The sequence below is a fragment of the Microchirus variegatus genome, assembly GCF_963457635.1.
Source record: "Microchirus variegatus genome assembly, chromosome: 12".
NCBI lineage: Eukaryota > Metazoa > Chordata > Actinopteri > Pleuronectiformes > Soleidae > Microchirus > Microchirus variegatus.
In genome coordinates this window covers 20813387-20836847 of record NC_139813.1, presented here as the reverse complement: position 1 = coordinate 20836847, position 23461 = coordinate 20813387, and the positions used below count along the sequence as shown (strand labels likewise).

The 23461-nt window shown below is 38.2% G+C and overlaps 1 protein-coding gene across 2 annotated transcripts; it reads right to left on the bottom strand.

Annotated features, from left to right (window-relative positions):
• Positions 1 to 9017: 9017 nt before the first annotated feature.
• Positions 9018 to 14880, bottom strand: slc35f6 (solute carrier family 35 member F6). Of its 2 annotated transcripts, XR_014592973.1 has the most exons (7): positions 14717 to 14880; positions 12452 to 12524; positions 12155 to 12326; positions 11601 to 11816; positions 11391 to 11501; positions 10090 to 10970; positions 9018 to 9949 (listed from the first exon to the last, which is right to left on the bottom strand). XR_014592973.1 is itself a non-coding variant. In XM_083898748.1 (6 exons), the coding sequence occupies exons 1-6, from the start codon at positions 14791 to 14793 to the stop codon at positions 10483 to 10485; spliced, it is 1137 nt and encodes a 378-aa protein (XP_083754874.1). In that variant the 5' UTR covers positions 14794 to 14880; the 3' UTR covers positions 9018 to 10482. The 2 variants fall into 2 exon arrangements, 1 of the variants encoding a protein (XP_083754874.1); XM_083898748.1 differs by having other exon boundaries at positions 9018 to 10970.
• Positions 14881 to 23461: the final 8581 nt, after the last annotated feature.

Genomic DNA, 23461 nt, shown 5'->3' with positions numbered 1-23461 from the left:
CTCTGTTTTTTCTTTATTGCGTTTCACTGAACAGCCTAAATCTCTATAATGTTTAATTAAAATCTTTATATATAATAAACAAACCTTTATACCACATTTAATAAAAAAAAAAACATTTTGTTGATAGTGTTTTTAAAGGTAAATATAACATCTTGCACGTGTAAAAATGAAAAAAACATGAGGTCAGTGTTTTGCGGTTAAATAGAAATAGTGCAATCAAACCGCGCGTGCGCGTCTATGAGCTGCGTCTCATCCTGTTTTTGATGCAGCCGTGATTCGTGTTAAATGAGCGGATGCGTCTCTGTTAGATTCGCCCCCCAAAATAGATCCTGTCTCAGTATTTTTAGGATGCAGCAGAAATCCTTATTTCTTCCGGGGGGGTGGATGTGTGTGTGTGTGTGTGTGAGTGTGTGTGCGTGTTGGGGGGCTTTATTATAATGACTGTAAGAGCTTCCCCTTTTCAATATTTGTGCAACTTTATCTCGAGCCGCAAGTTGCACCGTGACGCAAATCCGTCCCCATGCTTATAATAAACAAAGGAAATCTATTCCCTCTTTAAAAGCAAAACACAATTAACTTCAGAGGCGATACTTGAACCGCGAGGCCCCGCAGGATTCACACCGTGGCTCCGAGACTGTGGGAGTTTATTATAGTGAGGTCACCGTGCAGCGACTTTACTGTGGATTTAACCTGTTTTATAAAAGGGAAACTTTAGTAAAAAAATCTTAAAGTATGTGACATTTACTGTATTAAAGCACATTTTTTGATATAAAATGCACTCAAGTTTTAGAATTAAAAGTATGAAAAAAGTGAGGAGTAAGAATTAAACCATGGGATTTAGTAAAACTGGAAGGTTGTGGGTTCAATTCCTGGCTCCATATGTGTCCCGGAGCAAGGCACTGATGGGTGAATGGCAAAAATATAATGTAAAGCAGATCAAGACTAGAAAACGTTTATATAAATACAGACCATAATACCAACTCTTCTTCTTCTTCTGGTTTTATTTGGTAGTAAAGTACATATACAGTAACAAAGTATTTGTTTACTTTGTTACTTAGGTATAGTAACAAAGAATGTGTACTTTGTTACTTAAGTATACATTATTATAACCCTGGATTTAACTGAAAAACAGTGTTTTTAAAGGAGTTTTCAATAGAATTTAGTTTTAATTTTTTTTTTAAAGACATATATATAAAACCAAAAAGACTCTGAACTCCATACATGGATATAGTACAATGACAAAATATAATTTACGTAAGTCACTTTATTTGTTTTAACTGCCAATAAAAATGACCCTCCTCGCCCTCCATCCCCCTCACACACACACACACACACACACTGAGTTTTCGCATGTGTGTTTAGAACAATGGTTTTTCTGAAGTCCGCGTTCATTTCGCTGTGATTCATGCGCACGGAAGCGCCGATGACCCTGAACATATCACGCTGTTTCGAGTGACACTTTTCCTGCAGGTTAAAATTAGAAACGGTATATTTTCTCTCTCTCTCTCTCCCTCTGTGTGTGTGTGTGTGTGTGTTAAGGTTCGCCCTCCATCACGCAGTCACAACAATCCAGGGAAGAGGATGCAGCAGCCTGTGGTTATTTCAGGTGCTGATGAGCTTTTCAGATTCACAGTTACAGTCAAACACGGACGTGACGGTCACAATGACCTCGTTTCAGCGTTTCATTGGAAGTGTCCAGTGTATATATGTGGTGTATATATTTACTCCCTCATCAGTAATTAATACAGACTGTGTATTGTGTGTATTATCAGGGCAATAATATAGTGCTGGAAAAAGTGAATAAAACATCAGAATTAAAATAAAATAATCAAAAGCAAAGACAGAAACAATAAAGATAACAAATATGAACTTGCAGACTATAAGAAGGTAATATAATAACTATCTATCTATCTATCTATCTATATATGTGTCTGTACTATCTTTATATATTATATACACACACATATATACATATATATATATGTATATATATACACACACATATACACACACATATATATATACATATATATATGTGTGTGTGTACTATCTTTATATATTATATACACGCACATATATACATATATATACATATATATATATATACACATATATACACACACATATACACACACACACATATATATACATATATATACAGTGAGCTTGGTATTTCCAGTATAAACAGGATTTAACATGAATATATGTTGTTATTATTTTAAAAAAGAACAGTAAAATTAAAGTACTTAACCATAACAGCACATTAAACCAAAAAAGCAGTAGTAGAAGTAGTGATTTAATTTGTTTTATTGTTATGTTTGTTTATTCTAATAAAACTGAACATTAAATAAAGGCCAGAAAGCATGATTCCGGAATTTAACAATTCAAATATTGCACAATGAACAGAGAATATTACACATAAATAAATGTTGCCCAACACAAACTGAGGAGATTACAGATTAGAAAGTGTTGCAAGATTTAAATGAAAACAGGTCATTGTAAAATGATAGGTGGCTGGATTATCAGAAAACAACAAATAAAGATCAGAATTTTCTCTAATAATCTGGCAACAAAGATGGAATAATAAAACAGTTTTTACATCATTAGGGTTGTAGGTTTTTTGACCATGTTAAAGTGATTTTTGTATATATATATGAACATTTACACAATACTGTATTTAAATAATACAACACAAAATTCCTCAACAAGCCACTGACAAAAATTTTATATATAATATCATATGAAATATTTATTTATAGTGGCTGAATCTCTTACAGAAGATTTACACTGATAAGAAAAAGAAAGTTTTCCATGAAGATAATCCAGTAATCCAGCATATTACTGGATGTGTCATATTCTTTCAAATGTGCTTCAGTCATCAGAACATAAAGTCAGCTGTTACTTTAACACATATAAGAAATAAACGCTGAACCTTTTCTTCGGGTCTCTCATGTTACTGAAGACGTTTTAAAGGCTCGGGTGTAAAAAAAAAAGTGAATATTGTAAAAGTCCATTCTTATGCACTAATCACCTGCTGCAGTACGGTGTGGTATGACTTTTGCAGTTTGCTCTCAGCTCTGCTGGATACGATTATTCACATTTATTTCCCCCCGTTTCCACGTCAGCTCTCTGTGGAGCTGTTTAAATTATGGTATGTGGGATTAGAGCCAGTGCCAGCGACTCCTGCCTCTGGTAAAGAGACTAAAAGCTCAGGAGACGTGAATTTTGTCTTCAGCAGCAGACGATATGGTCCCTCAAAAAACTCAGATGCTCTTTTAAGCCTGAATACGGGAGATTTTCAGGTTGTTTTCATGTGTTTTTTCCAAAATAAGTCCACAACATAGTGATGACAGTAATTAAGGACATTTATTTCAAGAATATTCTTCATTTATTTGACAAAGTTCAGTACATACAAACATATGGCTTCTCAATTAAGATGACGCACTGCAAGATTGAGCTGCACGGCGTCCCTCGCTGTAATCCTTCTGGCTTCTTAAAAAGGAATCCGTCTCTATCTGAGGCCCCAGGAGTCTGGAGCAGATTTGCCAAACGAATACGTTTTCATTGGAATGAGTGTTTTTAGGACTAAGGGATTAAGAAAGAAAGAAAAAGTTAATGGAAAAAGGGGGTAAAATCATTAAATATTTAATGAAAAAGAAGAGATGAATCACTGAAATTTATTAAATATTGTATAGCTGAAGTTTTTCTTCCAGTAACACTTCATTGTAAAGAAAGTCCTTTTTCATCTTAAAGAGTCCATTAAGTGTAAGTGGTAGTCCAAACTCTAAGGAAAAATCCTTTATTAAAAATATAGTAATTATGTCATAATAAGCAGACAATGTTATGGTACCACCATCTTATTTCTGAAGTATTTCCCAGGTAAAACTGGACCAAATCAGGAAGAAAAGCACATTATCACACATGTGTCTATGTAAGTCAGTCACAAATTATCTCCAAAATAAAGCTTTTGTGCGTAAATACTGTGATAGAACACATTAAAAAATTTAAATAATAAACAAATTTGACCCAATTATCCAAAGCATTTGTCATGTCATCACAATATAAACATATTTCTGATGCAAAAAGAATATATTCATTAAAAAAAACAACATATGGAAGTAACTCATTATAATTAGCATAGCATAGCAAAGCAAGTGGTGGGCCACATGAAATTCTACTAAAATATAATTATCATACAATTTAATGAAGTGTAATGTGAAGTTTTACCCTCTTTTTCCCTTTCATCTCATGGCCCCTCAGATTAAACTGGTGGCACTTTCGAGGAACGTAAGCCCTATGTTTGGAACATCATGAAACTTTTAGACATTACATAAAAACACTTATTCTAGGACTTTGGAATGTATCTATTTTTTATTCTAAAGGGATTAAACCCTTATCTATATATACTTCTTTCTTTCATATACATTTCTATTCTATTCTATTCTATTCTATTCTATTCTATTCTATTCTATTCTGTCTTGCACTGCTCTCTAGCGCCCTCATCCCTGAATGCAATTTTTGGGCTCATTACAGCTTATGTACTGTAAATATTAACACTACTCAGGCAATTTGTGTGACCTACTGCACTCAATAATCTATCAGATTAATCTTGCTCGACTCCCGTCCCACACTGGATTAGGGACATGATGCAAGTACATGTACTCTTAGAAATAAGGGTTCCAAAAGGGTTCTACCTGGAACCATTTGCTTCTGAAAAACCCTTTCCCTGAATAAAGTGTTTTAAAAGGGTTCTTGGTGGAACCCTCCAAAAAGGGTTCTCCTATGAGGACAACCTGAAGAACCTTATAAGGTTCTACTTGGCACTTTTATTTCTAAGAGTGTAGAGAAAGTATAGAGAAGAAAATAATACATTTTACTCCTGTTTGGACTAAATGGATGGATAAGACCCCCAGGCACTCACATGTAAATATTTTATAATCTATTATTAATAGATTTATTTACAGATTGACTCATGTATTTTCTTGTTTTTAATCATTATTCCCACTTTTACATCTTCTTACATACTTCTGTGGATAATGAGAGGGCTGTTACATGTATTCAAGAGTCCATTACTTGTCAGAGATGTTGAAAAATTGAAAACAAACAAATCAGTGCTACCGTGCTCTGTTGACTACCTGAGGTCTGCAGCAGCTGACGGGGCCTATTGTTGTCGCCTGATTGCTCGCTGCGTGTTTTTCAGGAAGCCTTATCAGGCGCAGGAAAAACTGAATGAGAGCCTCCGACTGCAGCCCCGCTGGATCTGAAGCTGCTGGACAGAATCAAATGATTACCATTATTACACGGAGAATGATTGCTCCCCTCTGTTAAGACTCCGCCTCGGGCCAGAATTACTATTTCTGGCAATGTTTGCCTCAGGAAGGAACTTTCGCAGATTTAATGGGACCTGGGCCATTGTACACAGCCTTCTGTATGGCACGCTGCCATCATTTCCACAGAGAGGAGAGGGGAAAAAAACGGAGAACTGAGGGATGAGTCTAAAGGCAATTCAAAACAAGACTGCCCCGTTTACGTGACCCTGAATACATCTAATATATCTCCAACACTGAACTCTCGCTGAGGTTCAGATGAACTCGCATGATAGCTTAATTGCAGGTTCAACGTCTGACAGTAAGAGGACGTCTGGTTCTCAGAAACATGACAACATTTCCTACACTATTTATATTTAAATATCAGTATCAACAGAGGAGTAAAGAGTACTGGAATATTATACACTAAAAGTACTCATCTAAATTAAAGTTTGACTTTTTAATTAAAGGCAAACCTTTAAAAATTAAAGTCCTGACAAAATAAAATATGTAAACACATAATGTGTCAGTCAACATGGGTCAAAGGTAACAAATGTCACTCACTCAGGGATCTTAATTAGGGCCATTTCACCTGTCCTCGTCATTCACCTGTCATCATCATTCACCTGTCATTATTATTATTAACCTGTCCTCCTCATTCACCTGTCATTGTCATTTACCTGTCATCGTCATTCACCTGTCCTCGTCATTCACCTGTCATTGTCATTCACCTGTCATCGTCATTCACCTGTCCTCGTCATTCACCTGTCATCATCATTCACCTGTCATTGTCATTCACCTGTCATTGTCATTCACCTGTCATCGTCATTCACCTGTCATTGTTATTAACCTGTCATTGTCATTAACCTGTCATCGTCATTAACCTGTCATTGTCATTCACCTGTCCTCATTTTGTCACATATTTTATGATATGATGTCATTATGAGGTTGATTCTTGTTTTGGTCTTCTGGCCTGTGATGTTTCTTATAGCTCTAACATATGCAAGCAAATTTTGATATACATACAAGTTTAGAAATACAGTCCAATGTAAGTGTACACAGGCCCACAAATCACTATATCTGCAATATCATCACGGAAAGGCTGATGTGTAAATTCAAGTCAGATTAATAATTCCTGCAGACATTATATACACTATTAAACACCATTGAGTGCCATGTAATGAACGCTAAATGTGCAAACAGCTCCCTCCAGTGACTAAAGGTCATTTTCATTTTGGATGAAGTCTAAGTGAATTATGTCACTGCAGACTTTCAGATCATATGAAATAAAAGGGAAGTCGATGTTTTGAGTTTGTGGCTCTTTTTGCTCTGCGCTGTGAGAGTTTAGAATATGAAGTGGTCATTAGAGTGGACACTGGAGTGGTAGACTAATCACACTCAGCACGGCCTGCCCTCTGCCGTAAACATGCTGAGGGGCTGCTGCTGCTTTAATGGAAACTTTTAAAACATGAATCGGAGTAAAACCAATCATCGGTTTACATTAAAAACAGTTTTAAGTCGTCTCTTTGTGCGGCAGCTCAGGGCCCACTGTGGCTCTATAGTGCAAACTGTACACACACGCACACATACACACAGTATACGTTTACTAGTATTTAAACTTATAATATAAACTAGTATTACATTTACTGTCACATACCAGTATGTTCCCAAGACTGTATTTTGCATAAGATCTATCTATCTATCTATCTATCTATCTATCTATCTATCTATCTATCTATCTATCTATCTATCTATCTATCTATCTATCTATCTATCTAGTGTAGAGATGAGACAACAGTCTGTTACACAAGCTAGTTAGCTAGCTACCAAGCAGGATAGCTAGCTAACAGTGTTTATTACAATAACATTATCTAGCTATCTAGGGACTACAGACGTAAATTAGCATTGTTGCTATAATCTGGCATATTTACATCCTCAATTGTTGAAGATGTTCATTAATATGCATTGTCCCTATCAAATAAAAATGAAATAATAAATAATAGCTAGCTAGCTAGCTAGCTAGCAATCTATTTTTGTTGTGTTTTTAGACTAAATTCGTCTCAGGGGAGGACAAATGTATCCGGCAAACAGCCAAACTGCTACTGGAAATGTTTTTCCACGCTGTCCCAAGGGCGTCCTGCGGTTTATTTATTTATTTAATCAATGACAAACTCATAAATGTAATTTTTGTTATCACATATTACCTGTATTATTAGACATTGTCGGTGGTCCCAACATGTTTCATCGCTCGTGCTGTTTTGAATTATTCAGTATGCGGTCAATTCAGAGCTTATTTATTGTTCTGCACTGTTAAAATCATTCACACGCAGATTTATAATACAGTTATTGTGTTTTATGACTGCGCTGTTACCACGGGCAACACAATGATGTGAGGTCTTATTCTTTCTTTTCTTCCCCTCAGTACATTGACAGAGTAGCAGCCCATAACCAAAACCAGCCACACACAATGAAGAGCTGGCTGTTCCTCGCTTTCCTAGTTCTTTTTTACAGTAACAAACACTGCCCTCTAGCGGCAACTGCCCGCTTTACGCACTAAGAATTAGTCGATTTAATGATTGAAATCGAGACAAAATACTGTGAATAAATAGCATGTTCAATGTATTTTTATGTATTCTAACATTTTTAACATTCTAACATTCTAATTAAAGATTATATTATGCATACAATATTGAATATTTCCAGTGCTAAATTGTCATACATTAACTATATATACATTATATATATATATATATATATATATATATATATATAGGACTGCATTGACTGACCTTTGTGAAATGCATACTGTTTTACACACAAAATAATTAGGTCAAATGTATAATACTCTTAACACATGTCATCATGTGGTTAATTGAAATGTGTGAGCGAGTGTGCGTTTTCCGCGAGGTCGTGATCTCGTACAGATCTCGGGGGGTCTCCTGGCTTTAACCTTTGACCCCATTTAAGTGTGAGAACGGCCTCCGGGGAGGATGTTGGGTTGACTCAGGAAGTGAAGGCAGGTGTCAGCTGCTGGTGTTGGTGACACTGGACCCTTCAACTAAAACCTACATTTTTTGGGGGTGGCAGATTTTCACCAGCAAAAAATAAGTGACTTTTAGGAACTGTTGGATTTGCAACTTATACACAACTGTAGGTCACTAAATGCACTAAAAAAGTCATTGTTTTCCGTCAGTGTTTGTTGTATCATGTAGTTTGTTGTAAACGGTGTCAGCAGTATTATAATAGTTAAAATACACAGACAAAAACACACACTTTGCGCAGCATTTGGTGCGAGGACCCTCATAGTGCAATTCCTAGCTCCTTAACAGGTCTTAATCCTTACAAATCCCTTTAAAAGTTGTGTGGATAAGCCAAAATATCCTCACAAGGTCAAAAAGTCCACGCAAAGATAGGTTTTGCTTGACAATTGGGACGCACAGCCTACGCAAGACATGTATGCACACGCACACACGGCGACTCCCAACTCCCAATGGCATTTTCTGGGAAAAGCAGATGCTCAACTTATCATTCCTTTCCCCATCTTTTATAACGACATTATGAGATAACAAAACCAAAACCTGCCAAAAAATTGTTCATTTAAAGAGTGGATTATAAGAGTGTGGAACACTCCATGTTGTGTCGGAGTATAAATGACAGATTGTACCATTCAACAGGTTTGATTTAATGACACTTCCCTTTTTTATAGCTGTACATTACAGTCAATGCCTCAGAAACTTGAAAAACAGAAGCAGGACTTACAATAACAATGACGTTCCTGTATGAACGTCAGAGAGCAAATATACAAAACACATTTTCCTGCGTACATTTGTCTGTATCAGATAAACTGACATTAGAAAAGTACTATCTATATATATATATCTATAGTGGCGCTGCAGTAAATTGGCGTCCAGTGTACAATCCAGTGCACACTAGAATTATCTTTTTCTTTTTGGCACACTCGTACCATTTTTTTTTTAATTAAACCCATTCTTACAACACATCACATGATGTGAACATGTCCATACAGGACACTTTATATAAAATGACTCATCACTTAGGTATTTTGTTTGTCAGTAATTCTTACAAAACAGGGCTTTAGTGATCACGCCCTAAACACACTTAAAATCTGTCAGTTTGACTTTCTTTTTAAAAATAAAAAAAATGGGAGCAAATATTTATACTGGCTTGACATGATCATTTCTTGTTTCTGGACAAACACGTGTCTAAATTAAAAAGAATCCTTAAAAAAAGTGTTCCAATATAAAAAAGCCCCCTCTATTAGCAGGTTGACATTCAAGGAAATGCACATATTTTCTTTCTTGCTGATGGCTAGCTCTCTTCTGTCTTAGCAGAAATAATGGCAGTGCAGTAATTAGCTGGTTAGCTTAGCTTAGAATTAAGAGTGGGTTCAGATCGACCTGCCTTTCTTCAAACTGTGCTAAAATAAGCTAAGCTAACTGTCCCTTGTTTACTGCTTCATATTCATGTAAAACTGTTTCATGAAGGAACAGCCACTGGCTGTTTAGCTTAGCTTAGCATGTACCTGGAAAGAGCCACACTAGCTGTTTCTACTCTTTGTGCTGAAATACGCTAAGCTAACTGACCCTTGTTTACTGCTTCATGTTAAAATAAAATAAAAAAAACTGTTACTCGAAGATACAGTCACTAGCTGTTTAGCTTAGCTTAGCATGTATTTGGAAAGAGCCAAACTAGCTGTTTCTACTTTTTTTGCTAAACTAAGCTGAACTAACCGACTTTTGTTTACACCTTAATTTTAACCAACTATTTGTAAAGGTACAGTCACTTGCTGGTTAGTATAGCTTAGCACAAAGACTGGATTCAGAAGGAGATAGCCAGCCTCTCTTCCATCTTCCTGTGCCTGTAAAGAGCCATGCTAGCTGTTTCTGCTCCGTGTGCTAGAATAAGTTAAGGTAAGCTAGCCGCCTCTTGTTTACAGCTGTTATTTTGACATCAAGAAGAAAGAGATTATGTGAATTTTTACCCCAAATGCTAACGTATCAAGTCAAAGTCAAAATAAAATGTAAGACACGATGAACATATCTTACAGAGGGCTTAAACTGACAGTGTTCTGACAAAAAAGGTGCAGTGTCTTTCCAGAGACAGCTGCAGCCACTTGGATGACGTCTGTGCCGAGCGCGTGAACCACCAGTGACTTTTAGCTCTCGTCACTGCCCTGCACTCTGCCGTCATTCAGCAGTCTCTCTCTTTCTCCTGGGCCGCTCTCCTCGTCCGAGCTCACAAATTTAGCACAGAAAGGTATCCTAAGCATCAGGGGGCGGTGCAGTCCATTGTAGAGCCCAGCGCCCAGCAGCAGGACCAAGAAGCCCAGTACCTGAAGGCCGTGGAACACCTCCCAGCCCAGCGCCATGCTCACCGCCCAGATGACCAGCGTACGCAGGCTGTCCAGCACCATGCGGGTGGTGGCGCTGATCTCTTTGGTGACGCTGATTCCAGCGAAGTTGAAGAAGGCGATACTGACTGTGTTGCCCAGCAGAGCCAATATGATGAGAGGCTGGTGTCCAATCTGACAGAACGCATCTAGCGCGTCCTCCAGCACCTGGCGAGGGTTATTCGCGAAGTCGCCCACAGGGATGAAATACATGGGGATGAGCAGCAGTGAGAGGATGATGAAACCAAAGAAACCTGGAGAAAGAGAACCACGTGTCAATGTAATGTACATTTTCCGGTTTGTAAAGTTTGCCAACTCATCTTTTGTCTTATACAACCCATAAAAGGCAATATAACATCGAACAAATGACAGTCACAGTCACAAAACAGTTAAATAGATGACTAGATGACTGTTTTTGGTCAATGTTCACCAGTAACTTTGCTCCCTCAAGTTTGGTCAAATCCTCTTCTTTGCATGTGACTGGTATCTATTTGAAAACTGATAAACCTGCTCTGATCTGTAGTTGTTTTTGTTGTTGTTGCTGCTACTTGACGACCTTGTGTCCTCGTCGTTTCCTCATACACTCAGGACTTTGACTCTACTTTGACTTCCACCCTCAAAAACCACAGTTTTATCAGCCTCAATCTTCATGTTAGATGAACAACTGTTGTTACCTTCTGTACCGACCGCGCGTAGAGGGTGGACGTCGTGTCTGGCGACAAACTTTTCTTCTAGGACCATCTGTACGGAGACAATGACCTGAGCCATGATGATCAGAAGGTCTCCTGCAGGAACAAACGACAGAGGAGGTGTACTTTTTCAGTACGACTGACACATTCCAGCCCGCAACCTCTTCTCTTCGGTTCGAAGAATTCCCGCCTCACCTGTGATGACCTCGCTGAGCTTGTGCGAGTCATCCCGGTGGCCGCTGAAGAAGTCGGCGAGGCCGACTATCACCAGGCCCAGGATGGTGATGAAGATTCCGACCCACTTGCTGGGAGCCAGGCGTTGGCCCAGGAACGCCACAGAGAGCAGACCGGTGAAGATGATCACTGCGCCGCGCAGCATCTGGAAGCTGGAGGCACTCGTCATGTTGAGAGCTGAATAATGACAAGAAAAATGGAAAACAGAGTCACATTTCCTTTCTGAGTCACACAGACTGTCTTATCTTGGACCCACTTATTTTTCCTTCCTGATGAAAGGCTTCTTCAAATAGTCAAAAAGATTACACTACATGTGACCTTTTAGGGGCAGATAAGATAAAACTAAATGAATAAAATAAATAAATATCCAGCTTCCTAAAATACTCACACTAACACACCTATGGCCAAAAATGTCATCTCATTGAAACCCATTCAAATCGCTATTTTTGATGCCTTGTGACAAAAATGAATATGACAAAATGTTGGAAACTCCAATGGCCAACGTTTTCACTTACCGACATACATGATGGACGTGGCCGTCATATCGCACATGGCGGGGGGTAAGAAGAGGAGAGGGTTGAAGCTCTGGCCTGGGTTAATCTTGGGCTCTGGTCTACGTCTGTCGTGGCAAATTAATAGGTAGAAGACGGCGAGACAGCAGAACTCCCCCAGAAACATGCCCACGGCCTGAAGAGACGAGAAGCGGAGAAGTTATAGAAGTTTCTTGTCATAGAGTGTAGTTCATAATTGACTTTTGGTGAGGAAATGCGATAAAATAATCTGAATTCAGTCTGATTTCCCCTGAACTGTACCTGCAGAAACGGATGAGAGAATCCGTGTTCAGGACCATCGTGGCAGCCCTTCGCTGAGAACATGTCGGCCCATCTGTCGAACGAGACGACATTATTACAGGTTAATAACGCGTGATTCTACAAAGTCAAACACACCGAGGACTAATCGTGTGAACTGTTGGGTTTATCTTATCTCCTCCTGACGATGTGAAGTGCCTTGAGATAATAGAGTATTGTGATTTGGCACGATACACATGGAAGGAAAAGAGGTCTTTCAAGGTACATCTGCAAATATTTTTGATCATCACGTTATGAACTTACAAACTAATTACTGATGAGTTGACCGATAGAAACCAAGATAGGCAATCTAATGTGACGAGGTCAACTGTCACTTGTCGCGTTAATGCATAACTACCACACATTGACTTTTATAGACACAAAGGTAACATGACCAGCATGTGAGCATTCTAGCTGCTTTCAAATGCACAGCCACAGGAATGTTTCTAAAAGATGATGACACAGCACAGCGAGCGACGTCTGACCTCGTCATCAATTATCTCTGGGAATAAAGAGGAAATGAAAGCGCGAGCGTCTGTCGAGGGCTAAAATCTGATAACAATCCCTCAAGTTATTTGTAGTTAATGTTCGTATTAACTGTCCTCACATGGTGCTGGGTTTCAGGGGAAAGAAAGTGCAAAATACATCAAGTGTGCTGAGCTGGAACACTTTTAAAGTCAGTGAAGCAGCAATGTTTGATGAGGCCGGTTTCAAGTGAAACTTTGCCCGTTTGTTTCTGTTCTCTTCTGTGCAGCAACATGACACGGCCTGGAAAGTTTAATAGTGGATTCAGACCAGACTTTTGCTAAGGTGACACAAAAAAATCCCACAAATGTGTCAAGCAGTAGAGAGCTGACATCACAGATTAATAGAGAAGTCATAGACCTCGTGACAATTATGACACAAGACTGAAAGACATTGGTCAGGAGACAGAGAGAAAAAACTGCTCTACATCATCATCATCTATTTTTAAAATCAGAGTTTTAGAATCTTTGCTTCCAGTCGTTACCTAAGTATGACCTAAGTGAATGTGTCAAGGTTTTTTAGGATTTTTAGCTCGGAGAAAAGCAGAAATCACTACAACAAACAAAGAACACATTTATCACGAGGGAGATAACCGTGAGATAACTTTTGCTTCTAATGTGCGACTGCTAGTTATTGATTCTTACTTTTCCTGTTGTGTCGCCATTTCACGTTGTCATTGTGAGGTAAAAAATGTTTGGGCTTTGTAACGTTTCCTGACATTTTGTGAATTAATTAACAACTGGTTGAATACAAAAAAATACATACAACATTTAAAAAAATGGGGATAAAATCATTTGTGACATTTTATAATGTCATTCTTGGAAGAATGATACAGAATACTCTGTTTAGGGGCATCTGAGTTTTCTGCTTTGCAAACTATCTTTAGGTTAATAACACAACATAGCAGAAATCTTATCATTTTAGGAGGATTTTGTACTTTTCTGTTAACAATAATATCAGTGTCACTATGACAACAGCCTGCACTTGGCACTTTTCATTGTCAGATATACGTGCTGTTAAGCTAATCTGAATGTATTTAGTTTTTTGGGTATTGTTGCTCAAGTTAAACAGCTGGAAACCTGTTTGTGGTATGAGGAAATAAAAATAATGTGACACAAAAATAAAACGATAATGAAAGTATCCCATTAGAAGAAGGTTGAACCTGAGTCCTGGGGTAACAAGTTCATTATTAAACGACACAACTCATGATAATAACATTATATAACTACACAACTCATGATAATAGCATTATTTAACTCCACAACTCATGATAATAGCATTATTATAACAACAGAGGCTGTTAATTGAAGAGAACTGTGGGCTAAGATAAAATATCTTAAGGGTCTTAAACAGCCGTTTCCTGTTCCTATAAGGTTATCAGTGAAAAGCATTAGCATTTCAGTCCCTGTGATAAGCACAGCTTTAGCTTACGTCAGCTAATGCTAACTGCTAAACGAGACACTGAACCACAAATGAATGAAAGAATTAAGTAATAAACTCGAGTACGACTTGGTAACAAAGGCGTCATAAAGAAAACTGTTTCGAACAACAAAGCTAACAATGACGACGAGAGTAAATGAGCGAAGAAGGAGCCATTCACACTTTGCTAGCTTAGCTTAATGAACGCCCTACTGCAAACCATTGATTTACTTTGACTACAAACACGTGACACGTTAGAAATACAACATAATTCATTGTACTCACTTCGCAGATAGTGTGTTTATAGAGCCAGTTATGAGCATAAGTCCCGCAAGGAAGAGCTGGTATCTGGTCCAAGCCATGATGGAGGACGAAGGAGGAGGAAAGAGGACCGTGTGAGGACAGAGACAGACGGGGACAGAGGACCGACACCGGGCTGCTGTTTTTGTTTTCAAAGAACCACCGTTGTTGTTCAAGCTCTCTCTCCCACTGTCTCTCTCTCTCTCTCCTCTGTCTGTAAACGTCACGTGACACCGGAGTCAGCTGACCGCTGTAAACACCGCGATGCCTTCACGTACTGTCGGAAATTTATGTCACACATTCACATTTGTTTTTTTTTAACACATTTACCTGTTTTTCTTGTTACATGTTTGAGAGGAAGTAGACACAAGTAAACACTTATGTTATTAACCAATTCCTCAATTTAATGACTACGTTACCCTCTCTCTGCAACTATTTGTATTTGTTTAATTATTAGCAATTCAGTGAAACTACATCACAACGTTGTAAACAAAAGACTGAGCAAATGCACTGACAATGATTTAATCAAAACATAAACATTTCTACATGAATGAATCCACCCTAAATTTCTCAGTCTCTACCAATTTTAAAAGCCACTACTTTGCCAGCAGAAATACAAAAGTGCAATTTACAGAGAACACATGAACGCAACACGACAGGCCTCATGCAACAGTTAATGCGCGACCAACAGGGGGAGCCAAAGACCAGAAATGCAACAGCATCGTGTGAAAGTGGGTCCACAGGAGGTTTTTCCCCCTCTGTGGCCTCACAGTGTTTAAAAATAGAACATGCACTCCACTTTAGATGAGGATGCTGCCCCTTATTTAGTTTAAAATAGGGTCATATTAAAATAATATATATACACATGACAGGTGCAATCATGAAATAAATCATCATTTATGTTAGGATCACAGGTTAATCAATGTCTGTCATATAACCTAAAAGCTTATGTGAAACAAACACTGTGACTAACTTTTATCATCTGCAGTACCTGTCACACTAAATCTGAGGAGATTAAGACCACACACACACACACACACACACACACACACACACACACACATACATACACACATACAAATATATAGATAGATAGAAATAGAGAGTCTATCTTTGCTGCAGAGAGCTATTCTCATTGCTTCCCTCCCCTGGTGTCACTGAGGGCTAAACAGTATTTTGGTGACGTAGACAGACAGCTGATGAGAACAGAGAGCGAGTCCTTGGCTCTATGACTCTTTCTGAAAAATTTCTCTTTTTTTTCTTTCACTGCAGATGAGCAGTTACAAAAAAAAAAACCTTTTTGGCTTCACGTCTCTTCACATTTTGTTACAGTATCATTAGTCTGATGGCATGCCGTCATGCCTGCTTAAGAAAAACAAAGAATAAAAGAGAGAAAGAAAGAAAAATGGATTTAATCTTGTTACTAAATGTCCAGGACAATTACAGATGGACAGATGATCATCTATATTACAAGTGACTCAATGCCATATATTAAATAACGTCATTTACATTGACATGCAAGTATTTAAGTGAAAAGTCAGTGGTTTACCAGAGTTGTTAGGATTTATCCTCCACTTTTACAGAAATTTGTTCATCTTTGCTTTAGTCTGTACTAGAAGAACAATTTAGACCTAGAAAGATTATGAATGTCAAGAATTGTTAAAAGTAATTAGATCCAAGATTGAGTTTTCATTTCGTCAAAACACAATAGAACCTACAATGGGGAAGAAAAAAAAGTCAAAAAAGGACTTTTTGCTGTCAAAAACATAAGACTTTTTTGTCCAATTTTGGACAAAAACATATGATGACCAAAACATTTTTTCAATTTTTTTTTTGTCAAATTTTGGACGACATACTATATAGTATGACTTTTTTGTCCAATATTGGAGATTTTTTTTTTCTAAAAATTTGCACATTTTGGATGACATACTTTAGTATGACTTTTTTGTCCAATTTTGGACCAACATTTTTTTTTTCAAAAAAAAGGTCAAATTTTGGACGACATACTATATAGTATGACTTTTCGTCCAATTTTGGAGAAAAAAAATTGTCAAAAAAATTGTCAAATTTTGGATGACATACTATAGTGTGACGTTTTTGTCCAATTTTGGACCAATAAAAATTGTCAAAAAAAAAACATTACTTCATTTCCTGCTGTAACCTCTAAAAATTACAACATTACCAATGCATAATAATCAGCATGGCAACACATTTCATGCTAATTTGTGTCAATATGTGTCAAGATTAACTCAGCGACTTAACCCGTTGTGCAATATTTATAAAACATCATTCAGTGAACTTTTATTCCAAATATAACCAACATCAGTGGCAGCCATGAAGAAGACACCACCACCCACGAGCTTCACCATTTCACGCTGAATGGCCGTGGAAACATCTGATTGACAGTGAACACCCAGTGGTGTGAGGTTGGACCTGCGGGAGGACACTCACTCACACACACTCACACACACTCACACACACACGCACAGCTCATGTGAGGCCACTGAAGTGTCACACGTGGCAGAAGTCGGCTGAACATGCTGAGGTGGCCTGAGAGCTCGTCACGACGCTTCACGCGAGAGCCGTCCACTGAGAGCAGAATAATTCATGACCTCCAATCAGTAATGCTCACCTGTGCATACTTAATATCGCTGGTGACCTCGCGTTTTAGAGCTGTTATATAAACGCGTACATTACTGTGTGCTGTGCAAATGCACAGCTGCTCTGACCTTTGACCTGAATTCACTGCGAGGTAGAGAAGGTTTTGCGTCCGTGTTGGAGCCGCTGAGTCCTCTGCAGCACCTATTACTTGTGGAGTGCCTCAAGGTTCTATTCTCGGGCCGCTTCTCTTCTCCTCGTATTTGCTTCTTCTTGGATCAATTCTCTGAAAACACTGCATCACACAGCATATTTACGCCGACGACAATCAAATTTATATGCCACTGAGGTTGTGTTGTTGATCTGGGTTCTTTAAGTCAATACTTGATACCTACAGCAACAAAACTAGGTGTAAGACTGGACAGCGACTTTTAACTCGATGCACAGATTAGCTCGGTGGTCAAGTCCAGCTTGTTCCAACTGAGACAACTCGCCACAGACAAACAATTTATTCACCTCTGCGTCACTTTGAGATTTTAATCCCTGCTTTTATCACGACTCACTTACACGACTGTAAAGCACTCTGTGTCGGGCTTAGTCTCACTTAATCTTTTTTGGGTTTGTACTGGGACCTAGAAAGCTTCAGAGTATGAATGTCAACAACTGTAAAAAGGAATGAGCTTCAAAACGTAGAACATTTGGTATGACCCGTAAAAACAAGAAAATGACAAATATTATTGATATTATTTAGCGTGGCAAGAACTACGGAGCCCCAGACATGACATGGTCAATAATAATAATACATTGTGGCAACAATATTAGCTATAACGTGCCCACGAAACACTAATTCATGGCCACAAAATACTAAATTGTGGCCAACAGAACATATTTCATGTTAATTTGTGTCAATATGTGTCAAGATATATCTTAATAAAATCCATTGTTGGATGGCTCAACCCACCATGGAGTTCATTACAGTCGTCGAAGCGAGTCGTGATTAAAGTATGGATTAAAATCTCAGGGAGATGCTCGACTACAGTTGCTCCCGGTTTTGTTTTTTTTTGGATTGCTTTTTTAAACGATTTTATTTGTGTTTAAACGTCTTCGTGGTCTTGCCCCGCAGCATCTGTCAGAGCTGTAGATTCTTTCTCAGGTCGTCAGATCAGTCGCTGTTAGTCGTCCCAGAGACAAAGACGCAGCTTAGAGGTGACCGTGCATTTCCAGTCGCTGCCCTTGAAAGCGTGGATCGAGTTGCCTCAGGCAGGTCGACTCACTTCCTGTTTCTAAGTCCTTTCTTAAAACACAGTTTTTTATTATTTTACTGTCTTGCATTAGTCCTCAGCTCTGCAATTTGACCAACTGTGTTGTCGTCAGAGTGCTTTATAAATACAGGTGGATTGGAGTTGGTTTGAAATATTCACTTACTAAAATGAATTGTCATATATTTAGAAGACATCCAATGCAATAATAACAACACATATACATTACATAGCTTCATTTAGTCATCATTTTAGTCATAAAGTGATTTACAGCTCTCGAGGTTATGATGTATCACGTCTCGCTGCTTTAGATTAGACAATGAAACATAATCCACTTGTCTTAATAGATTGTTATTACACACTCTAATATCATTTTGTTTATATATCAATATATTTATGGCAATGTCACATATTCACATACGAGCATGGCCGTAATTATAATGTGGAGAGAAATTTGATCTCATCTCATGTGTTCTTATAAAGCCTTTTCCTATGATATCCTCACATATTTTGTTTGTTAGAACATCTATGTCAAAAATTAATATAAATGAATTTATTTATAGGAATTGATTTTATATATAAATTATATAAAAGCAGACTCTCTCTCTCTCTCTGGTGACTAGATTTCAAATAAATCCTTGTCATGTAGAATTAGGGCAATGGCAATCAGTAAAGAATAGATATGGGGATTAGGTTTCATACTTTTACTGCAGCGGGAACGTAAGAAGATAACATATTTACATTCATTTAAATCTTTATAACAAGGAATGCAATGTGATTACGTGAAATTATATCATAATATTACATCTAAAGACCTATAGGAAGCTACAGCATACAAATGTATACGTGAAAAAAGTGGACTAAAGGGAGGATCAACTGGATCATTAACTGTGTCTTCAAATGATTGAATATAATGATGCAGCATACAGTAAAAACCAGTGTAAAGACATACAGAAAAAAACAATAATCTGAATAATCTCTTTAGAGCACCACCTTCATTAATCTCACTGAATATCTTTAAGTGTGTTGTTCTTGACCACAGAATGAAGTGGGATGCATGGACTGACTGTGTTTCACACAAAGGCCCAACAGAGAAGAAACTCTTTATAATGTAACTTAATCCCTGAGATTGAAACACACATACCTTTTAAAACCTGTTCTTTTTAAATGTAGTCTCCCTCTTAAATGATATTCCCTTCTCTCTCTCTCTCTGAAAACAATTTCTTTATCTTATTTGGAAGTAAGTTATTTCTTTTTTTATTTATTTCCTATGTTTATGAGTTATTTTGTGTGGAAATTAAGAAAAAAAACCCCACCAAACTAATGACTGAATAAAGATATCATATATCTTTAATGAAATATGAATGGCACAAACAACAAGACACTGCTATCTTTTAATGTACATTTTTAAAGTGCTCCACATGTTTGACTGTGACTGCTTTTATTGTGTTTAAGTGTTTTAACCTTTGTTCTTCATCTGACGGTTTGGAAATGCCAATGTCAGGGGAAACCGAGCGCGGAGAGCATCTACATCTACATCTACATCTACAGAGACACACATATAGGGCAAGGTCGACTCTACCGTGGGTGATTTTACACCACGGGCCATTAAGTTGTTAAACTTACACAAGCAAAATGTGGGCTTCAGCTGAAGCACGTTACACAACGCTGGGAAGTTAATGCAATGTGCATTTAAGATGTAAATGAGGTGTTTTTACATATGATCTTTGTTCATGATTGTTGCTGCAAACTAAATTACCCTCAAGGGGACAAAATAAAAAAGTATCCGTAAGTCAATTTTTTATCGTTAATTTGGCCAGAAGACAATGGTTCATCCTCTCAGGAGCATGAACTGCAACATTAATTACACTCTTAAGAAATAAGGGTTCCAAAAGGGTTCTTCTACAAGGGCTGAGGTTCTACCTGGAACCATTTGCTTCTGAAAAGGGGTTCTTGGTAACACTAATGGTTCCAGTAAGAAACATTTTGAGCCAGAGAACCCTTTAAAATTTCCTGAATAAAGGATTTTAAAAGGGTTCTTGGTGGAACCTTATATGGTTCTACTTAGCACTTTTATTTCTAAGAGTGTGGATTAAAAGGTGAGTTCAGAAGCTTAAAAATGGAAGGAAACACTGATCTGAACTATTTCCTGCTGCGCTCTGCTTCATTGAGAAAACATAAACAGAAGCTTTACAATAAGAAAATAAGGCGTCACAGTCACATCTATCCCCGTGTGCAGCGTTGATGAATTACATTGAGTGTCTGTTGAGATGAAGCAGGTGCAAGTTAGTGGCTTTAACCTAATCACCCCTGTTGCTAAGCTACTGTACATCTCATCAGACCTGTTTGATGACTCCTCCGGCCTCCGTAAATCAATGTAATTGGTTTTGTGCGTCATATTTACTTTGAAGTTTATGCTCTGCTCACCTACATGCACACACAGCAGTAGATACTGTAAGTTTTTACTGTTTGCTCAGCGATGATAACGATCATATAAACCATTATTTGATGTTTTTTTCGCTCGTTTCTCTCACAAGATCTGGCAACAACTGCCATTGATTCGTCAGGAAAATGTTTTACGGACATTATAAATCAGGGGTTCTCAAAGTTTTGATACCTGAGGGCCAATTTAGGAACCCAACATTGGACTCAGGGCCGCCAAAGGAAAAAAAAAGAAAAAAACCCCAGAAAGAAATCCCATTTGTAGTCATTTTAATGACCAGATTGCAGTTCTACAGTTTAGCGTTAAGTAATATAAGCGTTAATATAATGTAATTTAAGCATTGATATAATAACGCTTTATAATTTACTGGGTAATTACCCAGTATTTTGGCCATTGTTCTTACCTTCTAATTACAGGTTAATACCAAGTAACACATTTCTGTTACCATATATTTACTGGGGCTGTAGCTACCTGCTTATTACCAGCTTATAACCCAATAATACACTAAAATTCACCATATAGAAACCAGGTAAATACCCAGTATTTTTGTTTACACTTGTTGGTCTGTATCCAGTAATGTCCAATAAACATTTAACAAGCTTAGTGCCTCCTGGATTAAAACTATCAACTGTAATTCATTGCGGGCCGCCAGAAATGTTTCTGCGGGCCGCCATTGGCTTGTCCTCATAGGTTCTACCTGGAACCCTTAGTGTTACCCAAGAACCCTTTTAAAACCCTTTATTCAGGAAATGGGTTTTAAAGGGTTCTCTGGATCAAAATGGTTCTTACTGGAACCATTAGTGTTACCAAGAACTAGTGCTGTCAAACGTTAACGCGTCAACGGCGTCACCGTTATCGCATGACACATTTCCATGACGACTGACCGGACAAAGACGCATGTGACGTCATGTTTACGCGTCTCCCCGATTGTTAAAATGAGTCTCTAAAGTCGCAATAAACTGTAAAAACTGAGGCACACATACGCAGTACACAGGTACGCTGGTTATTTGTAGCGCTGCTCTTTTCGTTTAATAAACAGATCGCTCCAGTTCGACTGTAGGCTCGCTAAAAGGAGCTAACGACGCTAACGGAGCTAACTGGTAAACGATGCCTGGACTCCGGTGTCGCGGCACGCGTCATCTGCATCTTTTTTCGGTCAGTCGTCATGGAAACGTGTCGCGTGTTAACGCACAGCACTGCCAAGAACCCTTGAAAAACAAATGGTTCCAGGTAGAACCTCAGCCTTACAGAACACTTTTGGAGCCCTTATTTCTCAGAGCGTATGATGACAGTTCAGTTGCACCTGTCGCTGCTCTCGTGCTCATGTTGTCGCTGACGTTTCCAAGAGAAAACATCACATTCGTCACATGAGGATGATTCACGTTCACTCAGTGGAAAACTGTCCAGCGAACCAATCCTCGTGTTTATCTTCTAACCGTCCCGGCCGCTTGTTTAGCAACATTCTATAACCTTTTTTTTCCTCCATATTAATGACAAAGCTTTTGCCTTTTGTGTGACTTCAAACAGCAGCTCACAATTACCGGCACTGTTTACAAATCCACTCACTGGGAACTGACATGTATCGCATGTGCTTTCAATACACTCCTATAAAGTCTGCAGACACAAAGACTTCCAGGGCAAAGCGTATAAATATTATTCTTTCCATTTATTAAATCTTACGCGGGGAATAAAAGTCACAACAAGAGCCGCGTTTAATCACTCACGCCCTTCACGTTACCGAGGTTTGAAATCTCAAAAGGTTACGATATCATTATTATTATTATTCACCATTGTTCCATGACAGAGCCGCGGTGTACGCTGCAGACGCGAGGCCAGTAACTCAGGTCCATATTTGGACACAGTATCATGGAGACATGTCTCCTTTGCAAGAGGGGAAATTCTCCTTAAGATTAAGGGGTGTCAAATTAGGGAACAGTATTTTTAAACCATAAAAGTCAACACAGGAATCATCTCATATCTATATATATATATATATATATATATATAAATATATCATTTCAGAATCTACTGTGTGGTTTCAGGCTGTGACCTGTTAACCTTTTCTGTTTACATTGAAAAAAACAGAAACTAATTGCCTTTTTGAAAACACAACAAAACCCTCTGACGCAGATGCCGCCGACCTGTGACCCGCTGTCTTCACCGTCCACTCGTCCTCTATTATCTCCCGTGTCAACAACACACCGGGACAGTAGTCGTGATTATGCTTCATGCTTCATGGAAAATATGAAGTGTCTCCTCTTCCTGAGAGATTCCCTTAAAAAATAAAACACACGTCTGTCATAAATAAATTCAGATTAGGCTGATTAAGCTGGTCAGTTTCTCAGTATAGTCATTTTTTCGAGCAGGTAAAAGAAGCACACAGCGCGAGTAAAGCCTGCCACAGAGGATAATAAGTGGCCAGATTTTGGC

Bases quoted from the DNA above. Each gene is read 5' to 3' on its own strand.
- slc35f6 (XM_083898748.1), bottom strand. From the start codon at position 14,793: ATGGCTTGGACCAGATACCAGCTCTTCCTTGCGGGACTTATGCTCATA. The intron at 11,502-11,600 runs GTGAGGCGGGAA...TTGTTCCTGCAG, and splicing joins GCTCAGCGAGGTCATCACAG to GAGACCTTCTGATCATCATG. The intron at 10,971-11,390 runs GTAACAACAGTT...CTCTTTCTCCAG, and splicing joins ACGCGCGGTCGGTACAGAAG to GTTTCTTTGGTTTCATCATC.